General features: G+C 61.7%; 1 protein-coding gene across 1 annotated transcript in view; it reads right to left on the bottom strand.

Moving 5' to 3' along the window:
• Positions 1-1,493: 1,493 nt before the first annotated feature.
• arhgef17 (Rho guanine nucleotide exchange factor (GEF) 17) overlaps positions 1,494-14,853 on the bottom strand; it is a 34,727-nt gene continuing 21,367 nt past the window's right edge. Inside the window, exons 2-21 of the mRNA XM_029255856.1 lie at positions 9,797-9,874; positions 8,572-8,754; positions 8,205-8,321; positions 7,698-7,790; positions 7,252-7,428; positions 6,778-6,828; positions 6,567-6,676; positions 6,142-6,227; positions 5,913-6,031; positions 5,600-5,807; positions 5,399-5,472; positions 5,114-5,301; positions 4,778-5,016; positions 4,429-4,690; positions 4,230-4,316; positions 4,059-4,126; positions 3,823-3,971; positions 3,398-3,572; positions 3,012-3,284; positions 1,494-2,919 (exon numbers count right to left, since the gene is read on the bottom strand). Coding sequence (XP_029111689.1) covers positions 2,711-2,919; positions 3,012-3,284; positions 3,398-3,572; positions 3,823-3,971; positions 4,059-4,126; positions 4,230-4,316; positions 4,429-4,690; positions 4,778-5,016; positions 5,114-5,301; positions 5,399-5,472; positions 5,600-5,807; positions 5,913-6,031; positions 6,142-6,227; positions 6,567-6,676; positions 6,778-6,828; positions 7,252-7,428; positions 7,698-7,790; positions 8,205-8,321; positions 8,572-8,754; positions 9,797-9,874 — 2,946 coding nt within the window. The 3' untranslated portion in view covers positions 1,494-2,710. The remainder of the gene's footprint in view (positions 2,920-3,011; positions 3,285-3,397; positions 3,573-3,822; positions 3,972-4,058; positions 4,127-4,229; positions 4,317-4,428; positions 4,691-4,777; positions 5,017-5,113; positions 5,302-5,398; positions 5,473-5,599; positions 5,808-5,912; positions 6,032-6,141; positions 6,228-6,566; positions 6,677-6,777; positions 6,829-7,251; positions 7,429-7,697; positions 7,791-8,204; positions 8,322-8,571; positions 8,755-9,796; positions 9,875-14,853) is intronic.

The raw sequence follows: 14,853 nt of genomic DNA, 5'->3' as shown, positions 1-14,853 counted from the left end.
AGGAATGAAGGGCAGTTTGACCCACTGGTGGGGTGGGGGGCTCTGGTAACTCGAACCCCAACACAGCAGCTGGCCTTTGGAGCAGAGCGGGCAGCGCGACTGCCTTCGGAAGCCGCCTCGAACCCGGGGGCCCGGTGGACAAGGCCGCTCTCTGTGGGCTCCGATCCCCGCAGCGCGGAACAGGCTGCCGGTCCCCGAAGGCTCAGCCCAGTTTACCGTGGTAACGAGGGAGAACAAATGTGCCGCATGCAGAGCAAAGCACAGTGAATGCAGGCTTCTGGTGGACTGTAGTCTGTGTGGGTGTGTGTCTGCGTCTGCGAGAGAGAGTTTGCCCTGTGATGACCTGCTGTCCTCTCCATGGTGCATGTCCTCCAGGATAGGCTCCAGACCTCCATGAGCCTACAGTGCACTGTGGTTACTGGTAATGGAAGTATGGATCAAAGTACCAGCATTTTCTCTCACACACACACACACACCCTGCAGGCAGGAAACAGCAACTGCACCCATCCTCCGCAGAACACTGCTCCACACATCGTCGCTCCTCCAGTTGTTCTTCACACAGAGCACTTTACACCGATTTACCCTGCTGGCACAGGGTCGCTTCTGCTGTCGGTTGAGGGAAAGATCCTCGACGAGAGGAGCTTCGGCAGGACGTGGGATTCGAACCCTTCGAGCGGAAGCTTCCTAACCGCATTGCGAGTGTACGTCACTGCTGCAGCAGGAGCCCTCTGAGAGCGCGGTGACCTGCCGACGGCGTCCCCCCCGTTGCGTTTACCAGTGTGTGTTTCACGCAGCGGTGTGTCAGGACTTGAGCTCTTGCTTTAGTTCAGAGATGTGATGACGACAGGCAGCTGGTAGAGCAGTGGTTAGCACTGCTGCCTTTGGACTCAAATGTTGTAGGTTTGAATCCCACGTCCAGCTGTAGAATCCTTGAGTGAGGTTCTTACCCTAAATTACTGCAATAAAATTACCCAGGTGGGTAAATAACATTCGGTCACTGTGGATAAAAGCATCGGAGGAATAAAATGTAAAGGATGCTGATGAGGAGCGAATGTGATGACTGAGCGAGAGGGGAAAGGAGCACCAGAAGTGCACTGTGACGATGCTCTTCTACATGGTTGGTTCTGTTATGCTGACAGACTGCAATCAACCCCCCCTCCCCCTCGTTTGATGTGCCGGTTCAAGCCCCCGAGGCGCCTGTGTGTGTGTGTGTGTGTGTGTGTGTGTGTGTGTGTGCTGGGAAAGGAGCGGCGAGTCTCTCTGTGGCACCAGTGAACACTTTAATTGCAAAGACCTCACAGTGACACAGTGACAGAAACACAGGAACGGGAAGTGATGCGACTCGGGTCTCGTCCGGTACAAGATGCTCTCGCTGAAATACTGCCCTACGTTTACTTTTTTTTTTTTTTATTTTACTGTGGTGGCACAGGAAGTGTAGCCGAGGGGGGAGGGGGGAAAAAAAAACAAGTATATAAAAATACGGCGTCAGATTCATATCAACAGTCTGGGCTGGAGACACTATGTACAGAGAAGGCAATATGTACCAATATTTACAGTTTGCACCGCGGTACTTTAGCGCTGAGCCGAGGGCACAAAGGGCGTCGCTTCATCACCATAAACTCGTGTGGTGTCATTTTGTGGGAAACACAGTAGTTGATACTGGAACTCTCTCCACGCTCTGCTATACGGTGTACTTCATATTTGCGCGCACACGCACACACACACACACACACACACACACACACACACACACACAGAGGAGTCCCCGCAGGCTACGTAGACGGCTGCTGCCAGGGAGTCGAGCGGGACACAAACCAATAAGCTGGTGGTGAACACCAACAGGAGATACACCCCCCCATCCCGGTAGGGCACTAGAGGACCCCCGACACCCGGCCCAATAACTGCACAGGGATTGTATAAATTAAGTGCTGCAAAAAGATTAACTAAAACTCAGATATAAATACTGTACAAAAATGACCCAAGAGAAAATGTTCACTGTGTTCCTCCTGGTAGTTTTGCTATTTAATATTTAATAAATGATGACAAAAGAGTGATGATGCGTGACGGTGCCGAGTACGATTTCCACTGCAGACGCTGTGCAGCGTCACAGTCCAGCACAGCGTATCGTTGTGTGTGCAGTGTGTGTGTAGTGCGCGTAGTGTATGCAGCGAACGTGTGTGTGCGGTGTGTGCAGTGTGTGCCATATATTGCACTTTGCTGACTCTATTACACCAAACACCGAAAAGACCAAACGGAAGCCCGTCGATGCCGGGAGGGGCGTCATGGCGCGAGGCGACGGCAGCGGTCACGCGAGCGGCGGCCGGAGAGGAAAAGTGGGTTTGGGTTCGGGTTCAGTGCCGGTGTCTCCTCCCTGCGTCGCTCCTCACGGCGCCTCGGTCGTCCCGCTGAACCGCGGGGAGCAGCGCCCCGTCAGCTTGTTCTTCCTCCATCTTTAAGGATCCGCCTGCTTCTGCCCCCTTGTGCCCTTTGGGCCCGGAAAGGACGGACACGCCGCACGCACGCACGCCGCACGAGCTCATAATGAAATGGGGGGGCGGAGGAATTCGGCGAACCCAAGAGGAGAGGAAGAGGGAAGAGGCGAGACGTCCGTGTGCGGGAACCCGCGGGAACGCACGAGCACGGAGAGCCCACATCCAGGCACGGCGCATTCGGCTGGGGGCGGTCCTTGGGGGCGGCGGCGGCGCGCCGGTCACACCCTCCACAGGAGCAGGTGGTTGGTGCTGTCGTCGCGGCCCACCGTCTCGCTGCTGCTGGCCATGCGGAAATCCTCGTAGCCGTCGCCCCCGCTGATCACCAGCATGCTGCTCTTGGTCACGAGGACGGCGGAGGCACGGCGGTGGGCGGAGTCTCGCCTCTGCAGCCCTGAACCGCCACCTTCTCCGCCGTGGGCGGGGTTCCCTGCGTGGAGGCAGAGGGCAGAGGTCGGCAGAGGTCGGCAGAGGGCAGCGGGCAGACGGGGCACGCGAAGGAGAGCCGGGCGCTCCACCCACCTGGTTCGACCTGCGGGGGGAAGCTGAGGTCGAAGCCCTCGGGCAGCTCGATGGCCGTGAGGAAGCGCACGTGGCCCGTGTGGCCGTGGACGGAGCCCATGGGGACCAGCGGGCCGCGCAGCGAGGCCGGACCGCCGCTGGCCGACACTGGCGGGATGCTCAGGGTCAGAACCACCCCGGCGCTGGTGCCCACCCACAGCAGGTCCTTACAGGCGAGCAGCGCCGTGATGCGCAGACAGGCCGCCTTGTGCTGCCGGATGATGGCGTCCGAACCTGCGAGCATCGCACAGCAAAGGAACCGCGTCTTCACGCATGCAAGCGCGCGCACGCGCACGCACACGCACACACACTCTGGACACCTGCCAAGGACATACAGCTGGACTCACTTGCTAGCATCTTGTGCACAGTAGGTGCCACGTCCACTTCAGTAAGGCTCTCGTAGGTGACGGCGTGGTACAGGCGCACTGTGGCACTGCCCTGGAGGGACACCCACACGCCCTGGCCGTAGCTCACCATACTGGTCACGCAGCGGCCGCTGTCCTGGCCCACCTGGAACGAGTGCTGGGGGGGGTTTGGGGCGTGATGTCAAGGATCACGGGAAAAACACGGATTCCACACTGTCGGCGGGCACAGCTCTTACAGGGCCGAGCAGAACGTAAGGAGCGTGTAAGATGCCCCCTGTGGACAGTACTGACTGGCGCCCGCCAGCCATTGACCCGGAATGTCAATGTCGATAACGTTACCGTTGTGGCCACGCCCCATATTCGCCATAACCCCGCCCCGTCCTCGCTCGAGCTCCGCCCACTCGTACCTCCTGCACCAACGTGCTCGTGTTGATGATCAGGATCCTGTTCTGGCAGCCGCACCACAGCCTCCCTGCCACCGGAACCATCTTGGTGACGGGACCACCGGGGGTACCCAGGACCAGGGTCTGCGAGCTCTGAGGGTCCCAGAAGCTTCCTGTGGGCAGGGTTGCAGAAGGGGAGGGGGGGTGAACACGTGATCGGAGGAATCGCTGGACACGGAACCAGGAGGCTGCTTCCTCACCCGCTTCCCTTTGGTACACGATGACTTCTCCGTTGGCCAGAGAGACAAACACCTTGTTGTCGAGGTACCTATGGAGCGACGAAGGGACAAAAGGACAGGAAGATGGCAAACGTGAGGAGCTGCGGTCGACCCGATGGACGAGGATCCCGGGGGAAGCGGCGCTGCACTCACAGGATGCACAGGATGGATGCCGCGTGCTGCATCTTCATGCTGTTCTTCCTGTTGCGGATGTTGTCGGACGACTGGTACACGTGGATGCTGTGCGGAGGGACAGCAGAGACACCTTACAAGGGACGGCAGCAGCTTCCGAAAGGCACCTGTCCAGGTAACCGTGGCGACAGCGGCACGGAGGAGTCGGGGGGTCACGCACCAGCCGTCCTCGGTCCCCAGCCACACCGAGCTCTGGTAGGCCTCGGGGTCGATGCTCAGCAGGTCCTCCAGACTGGCTCGAGTGAAGGAGCCGCGGCTGGAGCGACGCATGGCCCTGCCGTCCACAGGACCGTCCGCCGCGCTCAGGCCGCCGCCGCCGCCGCCGCCATATGGGCTGACCGCCGGGAACTCCTGCTCCTCCTCCGAGCTCGTGGTCTCCGTGGCCATGTCCTTGGATCCCGTGCCCTCGTCATCGGCAAACCCTGCGGACCATCAGGGGAAGCGGGAAGGTCTTGCGCGTGCGTGCATGAGCGCGCACGTGTGTTTGTGTGCGCGCGCGCCGCACTCACTGCCGAAGCTCGACGAGATGGTGGAGCGGCTGGCCTGGCTCTGCAGCGTCGACGAGGGGCTGGGCGAGTCCTCGTCGTCCGTGTCGTCGCTGTCAAAGGGCACGAGCTCTCGACCCGCCCCCCGCCGCGGCTCCACCAGCTCCAGGGACGAACCCGAGATGGAGATGTGCAGCCGCTGTTGCTGCTGCGGCTGCTGGACCGAGGGGGCGGGGCCACTCGGGACCGACTCGGATCGCTCTCTGTCGGACGTGCGACACAAAATGGCCAATGAGCATCCGGAACAGGCCACGGTGCAACTTCCCGTACGCCACGCCGGCCCGCCGTAGGATGCCTCACCTGCCCTTGAGGCCGGGCACGGCGGCGATGCAGATGATGCGCGCCGAGCACACGGCGATGCACGCCTCCACGGTGGGCTCGTCACGGATGTTGAGCAGACACACCTGACCCACGTAGCCATCGCTGTTACACACCCACACCTCGCAGGGGCTTTCGGGGCAGCTGTGGCTGGGCGAGGCGCACGAGAACTGCGGGATGAGGAGACACGGTACCGCACTGCGACTCAGCTCTCGCGGGCAGGGCTCGTAAGCGGGCGCCCGCGGCCCCGGGTACGAGGGGACTCACCTGCATACCGCTCCTGGTCTTCATGATGGGGATGGCTTTGAGGAACTCGGGGTCCCAGTGGTCTTTGCTCATGGCTTCCGGGGGGAGGGCGAAAGAGAAACGCAGAAAGACGGTGAGCGGAATGGGCCGGGAGCACGGCCACGCATCGACGGACGCCGGCACGCGTTCGCACGTGTTCGCGGCTGCTCGTTACTTCCGTACCGAGTTTCTTCTTGGCGTCCTCCAAGGCCTGCTCGAAGTTGCCGCGGGCGTCGGGACTCGTGAACTCGAAGACAAAGGAGCTCTCGGCCGACGCCGTCGTCAACTCCACCTTGGTGGGAAGGAAGGTGCTGCTGAAGGCCAGCGACTGTTTCTCCGCCAGCTCACGGTGCACCGAGGCCATCAGCTCCTTGATGACGTCATCCAGGCTCTACGGACACCGAGATGGACGCAGAGATTGTTTTTCAGACCCGAGCGTGTCCGTTTCTTTGCGCGCGCGTGTCTCACAGAGAGCACGTCTGCCCCTCCTACTCGCCTGGTGGGGGAAGCTGAGCGTCTCGGACAGCTTGCTGATCTGTCCCAGGGTGCTCAGGTCCTCGTCCAGGCGGCCGATGTTCTTCTGGATGTTCTCCCGATTGCTGGACTGAGAGGAGCCTGCGGGTGCAGGGTCGCAAGGTCACAGGTCAAAGTTCAGAGGGGCTTGAATCCTACACCCGGTCTCGCCGCGGGGTGCCATGAAGAGCCCGAGTGACGAGAGGCGTTACCTTTGACCAGCTCCACTTCTTCCAGTGGAAGTTTCCAGAGGAACTTGTATTTACTGGACGTGTCGATAACGCTGGCCGCCGAGTACCTGCATCGGGGACATTTTGCACTCGTTACATACGGCTCTCGCCAGGTGGAGCCGCCGGGCGACACGCGCAACGACAGAGTGGCGCGAGAGATGAGCTCGGACGCGCGACGGTCCCACGCCGATGGGCTTCGGTCCCGGCGACCCGGTTCGGCCCAAGACGGGCGTCCCTCGCGCTGAGCCACGCGCACGCCGGCGCCTCTGCCGCACTTAAGGGTCAAATTCCATTAATTGTTGCGCGCGTCCTTCACGACCAGGCCCGGGCTCCTCGGGGGAGCACGCAGCCAGGGGACGGGAGTGCGCGTGACCGGACCGGACCGGACCGAACCGGGTCAGACTCACAGGCTCATGGAGCTGCGGCGCAGGGATCCCGACTTGCGCTTGAGGGTCGTGCAGATGAGCAGGTCGCTGAAGAGGAACAGAGAACGGTCCTTCTTCCCGCCGACTGTTTTCTACGGTCGACAGAGAGGGGATGGGGGGGACCGAATTCTTGAGTCAAAGCTGCAGCCGAGCGGCGGACGGGTATTAGGTCCAGGCTCACAGAAGTACTCACTGCTTCCACCACCATCTCCTGCCTCAGGAACTTCCTCTGGGGGTTCAGGATCTGCAGGGATCGAGAGAGACGGTCAAGTCTGAGTGCGGTGGAGAGAAGGAGAAAAAGAAAGAAAGAAAGAAAGAAAGGAAGAGAAGGAATTCAATTCATTTTTATAGAGCGCTCTTCTTACGCAGTGACAGAGAAAAGGAAGACAAGAAAGAGAAAATAAAGAGAGAAGATGGAAGGAAAGAAAAGAAAGGAGAGAGAGGGAAAGAAAAGGAAGAAAGGAAAGACGAGAGAAGAGAGAGAAAAAGAGAGAGAAGGACGAGCCCACGGAAAGACCGAAGACGAGCGGCCGTCTCACACGTGCGGATATGCTGCCGCACCGGAGGACACGGCTCGCCACGCGGCCCGATTCACGCGAAGCGCGTGTCGCGCAGGCGGCCGCTAGGGGGCAGCGGGCCCGAAGCCCAGAGACACGGAAGCGCGTACGTGTTCGACGCCCTCGATGTGCGCCTCGATCTCCTGCATGACCCGCGCCTCTCGCTCGGCCTCCTCTGCGCTGCGGCGCCCCTTGTTGACCCGCTCCGCCAGGCGCTTGATGTTCTTCTGGGCGTCCAGCAGGAACAGGTGGTCCGGGTGCTCTTCGGGAGTGTGTTTCAGCAGGTCCTGCGTGACACACACACACACACACACACACACACACACACACACACGCAGTTTTCAGGTGAAACCCACTTCCTGTTCATGACTCCAGGTCACAAGGTCACATGTGTAAGAAGCAGGAGAATCAAGGAGCGGCTCGGACCCGATTCCTTGTCCCGCGCTCAGGCCAGGCTTCAGAGGTCACTTTCCCACCGCTGGAGTTTAAACTGACCCACAAAGTGAGGAGCGCTGATGCTTCTAGAAGGTTCCCACAGCACACGGAACACTCTTACCTTGACCAGCAGCTCGTACCGCGGGATTCGCTGCACTGGCTTGATCATGAGGTCGGCCAGCGCCTGCTTGTCCTTGTTCTCCCGCATGCTTTGCTGGGTGGTGAGGGACGCACAGAGAACGCCATCGTTAGGCGCACGCACACAAACACGGAGGCGCCAGGAGCAGCGGATTTACCTACAGAGACGAGTGTAGAACATTCCGGCAACAACGCATTCTACATTAAGTTAGCGAACCGATTTTGCGCCATTGCAGTTAAGTCCTAGGTGAGAGGAAGGACGTCTCAAAGTTGTGGACGCGCTCGCCGGAAGAGGCCCCTGGCGGCCACAAGGGGGCCCCGGCGAGCGCTCTGCCGGCGCTTTGCGTTCGTGCGAAACTGCTGTGAATCGGGGGTAAATGACCATAGTCTGAGGGGCACAGCGACACGGCGACGGGCGTACGATACTGGCGGAGGAACGCCCGTCGTCCTGAAGCGAACGCGATGACGGCACACACTTCCGAAACCTCACCTCGAGAAACTTGAGGAACGCTGGCTTGGCCTCCTTGGCGATCCTCACAGCATCTTTGGCGTTGAGGAAGTTGTCGATGTACGCAGAGTAAATGTTCACCAGTATCTCTTTGGAGAACTGTGCGGGGGGGGGAGAGGGGGGTCAGGAGGTCCCTTCGCCTGCCTCGCTTCTCCGAACGCGGAGGAGACGCTCTACCGCGGCACAGCCCCGCCCCCCGAGCCGGGCAACGCCGAGCTCTCCGAGCAGAGAGGAGACGCTTCGGGATCCTCGAGCGCCGCACCAGCTCGGTGGCCCGAGGGTCGAGCTTTTCAGGTCGGGACCCGCCGGTCCGGCTACGCGGCGCCGGCTCGCCCGCTCGCCCACTCACCGACTCGACGAGGAGGTGCCCCACGAGCTGCCGGTCGTGCCAGTCGTCGACGCAGCTCACGACGCCCTCGAGGAACTGCTCGTGGTGCTCCAGCATCTCGGGGATCTGGTAGAACATCTCATCCACCAGCGACGGGTCGCACAGCAGCGAGTTCTCCGGGTGCTTCAGAGGTTTCATGTAGCCCTGCGTGGAGAGGGTGGGCTCACCGGAGGTCTCGCACGCAGCGCACGCAACGCACACGCGCGCACACAGCGAGCGGTATAAAGGACACGTGACGTACTTATTCGGAGCCGAAACCTGGCCCGTGTCTCCCGGTGCTGCGGTGACATCAGCGCTTCCTTCGCTCCGGTGCGGAAACTTTGAAACCCTCACACGCACTTTTTTCTGCGGTCCGTGCGGATCAGCGGGTCATTCGATACCGTTACCGTACCGCAGTAAAAACACTGTGCTTTCAGCAGAGTCCATTAGTGCCACTTCCTGGGTCCCTCCCGGCTGTCGAAGCGCTTGTCCGGCGGCGTGTGTAAAGTAGCCCGGAAGCACCGCGCATCCGTACGCGGAGCCCTCGGAGCACTTTCCCAGAGTTCCGAGCAGCGGGTTCAACCGCCGCGGCGACGCCACCCAAACCGCCGGCAACACTGGACCGGACAGCAGGTTGTCGGTTCAAGCCCCGACTTGTAAAACCCGCAGTCGCATAAAGTGATCGAGCACTGCAAGTCACGTTGGAAAAAAATGCGAGGTAAGCAATGGTGTAATAACGGTGTTATTATTAGTGCTGTAAGTCGTAGTTAGTAAGGGGGGCTGATCGGACAGAGCGACGCGTCTCTCCGTGTGTCCGCCCGCGGTAACGGGAGCACTAACGGCAGCCACGCCATCTTATCGTATCGAAAACGCCCTGCTGGCGGGCCTCTGCCATAGCTCACCTTGTCGCCACGGTGACCGCGCACCCTGCCACTTCCACAGCTCTAAACTGCGAGACGACCGGAAAAGCCCCAAGAAGCGCATGCGTCCTGAGAGCCGGGACCGACCTGCCGGAGCGCGCGACGGTGGCGGGTCGCGTCGCGTCGCGTCGCGTCCCGGCTCGGCTGCGTGTCACGCGCGACCCTCCCTGACCGCGGACTCCGCGGTAACCGGGAAGCGTTTCAGCCTACGGTGCCGCGCCGCTCGGCCGCGGCTCTCCTGTCTCACAAGGCAGAGACTCAAAGGGACGTCCAGCAGCCCATCTCACCTGGATGAGGGTGCGAAGGGACTCCACGTAGGACTTCTCGGTGTCCACGAGGGTCATCATCACATGCTTCCTCATGTCCTGCGGGGGGGGAACACATGATGTAAGCGAGAGCAGAGCGGACGGCCCCTGGACGGCGTCAGACTGCCACCGACAGGAGCTCAAAGGGACAAGTTAATTTGTAGCCCAAAGTACTCTACGAGCACGTAAAGAACCAGGAATTACCAGAGTCTAGCGAAGCACAGCGAGAGGACACCGAAAAGGTGTCCCAACCGCGCTGCGCATCTCGTAAAGTCACCGAGCTCTAACATAAAACCTGCTGTGCTTTAGAGGGACAAGGCAGGCGGACACCACGATGACACCACGGTAAAACGTGAGAAAGAGGAGGCGATCTTTCACACCGGAACGGGAAGGGTGGCTCCCTGGCCATAAACGCAACTCGGACCTCCGAAAACGTACGCGTTGCAGTGGCCCCACGGAGGGTGTTGGGGGTGCAGGAGGCCATCTGGACTACGGTACCCATGAGCCCGTTCACCTGGCACGTACCAGCCCGGACTACGGCGGGGGGGACGCAGGGAGGCATCAGGAATGCAGCGCGCCGCTGCCGCCGCCGCCACCGCCGCCGTCTCCCGGAGCAACACCGTAAACACCTGCGCCGGTGCGTCACCATGGCAACCCCTGACAGTGGTGGCTGGAGCACAGAGGAAGCAGGTGCGTAGGGGGACTTACCTGCTCTTTCATGCAAAGTGAGGAGCAGCCAGCCAGCGTCGTGTCACTCTTACGCTCTCACACACACACACACGCACACACACACACACACACGCACACACACACACACACACACACACGCACACACACACGCACACACACACGCACACACACACGCACACACACACACCACTCAGCCGCTCAGCAGGATTCAACAGCTGTTTGCTGAGACTCGGTCCCCCTCCATCACTGGGGACCAAGCGACGGTTACCAGAGTATTACGCTGCCCTCGCTGGGCCCTGGTCAAAGCATATGCCTGTAATACAACTACGATTTTAGCACTTTACCAGAACTGTACTGGCCCACGTTACCGGAGTACGACCGCTGCGATAGATGACGAGAAGCACGGAACCCACCGCCTGCTCCGTACCATCAGAAGGTGCTTCGAGCTCAAACGTTGTCGACGGTGGTAACGGTAGGGAACGTAGAGGGAACGTAGTCGCGGTGCGGCACGGCACAGTACACTTCCGTCCGCAGAGCCAGAGGTCACGCGAGTTCGGCCCCGCTAACGGGCAAACGTGCGGCTTGCGGCCGGGACGTCGATATTTTCATTCGACGGCCCAAAGCGCCACTGTTCCCTCACGCAGGCCACACGTCACGCAGATGAGACCGGACGCTTCTCGTGCGCATTGATAGCACGTCGCTTCAGAGTAAGTTCCTGCTCAAGAGGACTCGGGAAGCAGCCCTAACCACCGCGCCACCTAGTGCCCAGCACAGCAAACACAAATACCTTCCCGGAATTGAACACCGTCCCCAAAAGCTCAACCCCTCCCTCCGCAGCCGCCGAGTAACAGACACGAGAGTAACGTGGCAAAAGGGTGCGGAGACCCACGTGCGCGTCCGCGTGTGCGTGCGTGCGTGCGTGCGTGCGTGCACGCGTGGGTGCGCGTAGGGGGCCACACTGTTTCTCCGCTGAGAAACTCGCCTCTCCTTCCTCCAGCAGACAAAATTGCTCTTATGAGAAACGTCACACGAGAAGCTTCCTTCACCGTGCTCATCCTCGCAGGGCGGTGACGGAGTTAGTACCATCCGCGGTCGGGGTTCAGGGTCGTCGGGGTTCAAGGTCGGCCAGAGCCCGAACGTGCAGGAATTCTCCCGTCCTCTTCCGGTCGACTCTGCCGGCTGAGACTCGACGTCCGAAAGGAATCCGCACGGGACGACCGGGGAACGCGCCCGCTCCCACCGCTGTCGGGGGTCTGCGCTCCGTCCCCGCAGCGGGGTCAGGGGAGGGCAGCCGGCGCATCCTCAGCTCCGCTATGCTCCCGAGCGAGCCGTTACCGTACTCTCACACCTGCAGCGTGTGCCGCCGCAGCCCACATGCACGCCGCCGCTCCCGGTCTGCAGCGCTTGCACAAGTCGCACGCCTGACGCGCGTGCGGCTCGGACCGTCCGCTCCGTCACGGTCCTCATCGCCACGACCGCGAAACCCACGACCCTCCGGGCCGCGCGACGGGCCCGGGACCGGTCGCCGCGCCCTCCGGCCGAACGGCGTCGCGCACACGTGACGAGGAACCGCGATCCGACTGCTTCCTGCCATCAGCGACAACGAACGGCGAAGTCGCAGTTGCCACGGCGATACGCTACAGTGGTACGTCAGACCAGCGGTGTAGGAGTCGGTTGCCTGGCACCTGAGTCCGCGTGCCCCCCCGCCATCCCCCGGCAGACATCGACAGGGGCCGAGCGGGCACAATCGGTGTCGTCGCCGCTCTCCGGCCATTAAGGTTATGTAAGAAGAAACTGACGGGAAGTGTCACCGCGCCATCGGCCAATTACATTGCGGGACGCACGGTGGCCCCCGGTTTCCACGAGACGTGAGCGAATACGGAAAGGAATCGGGCCCCCGGGGGCTCTTTCCTCTACATTGCTCTGCTGGCATTTTGTGACGTTAGGCTGGTTCCCAGGCGAACGAAGGCGAACGCAGGCGAAAGGCCCCCAGCGTAGCGTCTGAAATCACGAGCAGACCGAGCGCCCGCAGCTACGGAAAGCGCCCCCCCGACGAGCTGTCGAGCGCTGCGTCTCGCACACTCCTCCAGTGTGACACGACACAGGAGCCTGCTTCTCCATCGGTGCTGCGCTGCGTACGTGTCCCAGGAGACAGGGAGCAATGATGGACCCGCTGGAGGTGACTGCTGTGCTGCGCTGCGATAAGGCGCTTAGAGAAGAGGAGCTCCGAAGGGCCGTCCGCACCAGATGGGAAATCGGCTCGGGGGATTAGGCCTCCGCGCGTGGACACCGCCGGTGCAGACCTGAGCCGGGTGCTGCTCACCGTGAGGGGAACAGAGAAAGAGCAGTGGCGCCAAGCGTGCGCGTGCGTGGGTGCGTGCGTGCGAGCGAGCGAGCGATTGCATCCGATTGGCCCGCTCCTCCAACACCATGTCGCAGAGACACAGAAACAAAAACGACAAGGTGGGCTCCAGCATCGCGGGGGTGGAGCGAAACGGCCGCGATTCACCCGAACCGCAGAACGCAGCTGAATTACAGGCCAGAAAACCTGCGTCCCGTCGTCAAGGCGACGATGCGGCTCCGAACACACGCAGCTAATGAGGCGGAAGGCTAATTGAGCAGTTCGTCGCCTTGGCAAATAGTCGGTGGCCACTTTTCCACATCTCCTTCATCAGAGGTCCATCGCAGATGGACGAGCAGGGACCCCAAAGAGGGCATCGGAGAGAGGCACGCGCACGCGCACACACGCACACACACACACACACACGCACGCACGCACGCACGCACACGCACACACAACGCACGCAGATCACACTCCCGAGTTGTGCGTACAGCGTTCTCGCACCGCTGCATGCAACATGCGACGCTGACGTCCGCCGGAGGGGGCGGGGGCACCACGCATCACAGCCACACGCGCACGAGGAGCGGTACCTCGGCTCCGGCCTGGGGGGCCCCCGCGGCCCCCCCCCCTCCGCCGCCGCCGCCGCCGTTGCTGTCCGGCGACTCCTCGGTCGGTCCGGCACCCTCGCTCGCGCTCTCCCCCCTCTCCTGCATGTCCTCCAGGGCGATGGTGAACTGAGCCAGGGTGCGAACCATCTGCAGCATGCGGGATGCGCGGCGCGGCGCGCCCCTTGAGATGCGCGGCCCACCCGACGCCGCGAATGAGCCCCCGCCGGACGCCGGATTCCCCCTCCCCTCCTCGGCGGGCGGTAAAGCAGAAAGGGCTCAGGAAAATGCCCCGGGGGGCTCCGGATGCGGCGGCCGTCCCTTCGAGGCGGTCGGCGCGGTGCCCCCGCCCTGCCGGCAGTCCTCCCGCGAGGATGGGCTCGCCCCCCTTGCGGACCCCCGTGCGGCGGCTGCCCCCCGACGCGCTGCTCTCCTCTGCGCTCCACGGCACCGAATGAGAGGCAGCGATGCGAGCGGCGCAGTGAGCGGCGGGCGGCGGGCCGCAGGCACGACCAATCGACACCAGATCTGCTGTCCAGATGGATGAGCGCTGCACTGAAGCGCTGAGGGATGATGGGGATTCTTGCACATTTCCACGGCAACAAGAGGCAGGATTTTCAGCATGCTACGCAAGCGCGCGCACGCACACACACAGGCACACAGACATACATTTTCACCCACTCAGTGGTACGTTACTCCAGACTGTTTTCTCTGTGGCAGTAGGATTGGGGCCTGACTTTTCTCTCTCTCTCTCTCTCTCTCTCTCTCTCTCTCTCTCTCTCTCACTCTCACACACACACACACAACATGCAGGGACTACAGCAGCCGCCAGACGGACAGGCTGAGGGGAGCTCGAGGTCAGGTTAGGTGGAGGCCTAAAGGGAGGGGCCACCTGACAGGCCTCCACCTTAGTGGCTGCACTCGCGCACTCTTGGGGGGGCACCTGAGGGACCCGGAGAAGGAGTCCGCCTGCTCAGGCCAGCGGGGGTGCGCGGGAGGGTCAGCGCTTGGGGAACGGACTCCCGGGACTCAGGACCCCCCCCCAGCCAGCCCCACCCAGCCTCGCTCCCCGTCACCCAACAGCTCCACTTTGCCCCACGAGCTTTTTCTCCACAAACCGAGGACCGAACTGGATTTTGTGCCTCCAGAGGGCTGAGCAGCTCGAGATGTTTGTTTGCTGACGCTGACGTGTGTTCCTTTCTGCAGTGCCGTACAGCGTTGGACACGCCGCGCCACGGTAGGCGTCGACGGGCATTGACATGCGTACAGCACAGCGACGCGCACACGCGAGAAAGGGTGCCGGAGCACCGAAGTCCAGAGAAGACCTGACGCTCGCTGGCAAAGGGGCACAAAGGAGGTAAACGGGTGGGTGTCGCATCCTGACCCGGAACTGTCGCCGTGAC

Source organism: Scleropages formosus, chromosome 10, assembly GCF_900964775.1.
Source record: "Scleropages formosus chromosome 10, fSclFor1.1, whole genome shotgun sequence".
Classification (NCBI taxonomy): Eukaryota; Metazoa; Chordata; class Actinopteri; order Osteoglossiformes; family Osteoglossidae; genus Scleropages; species Scleropages formosus.
Note: the sequence above shows the minus strand (reverse complement) of the source record. Positions and strands in the feature narration are given on the sequence as shown.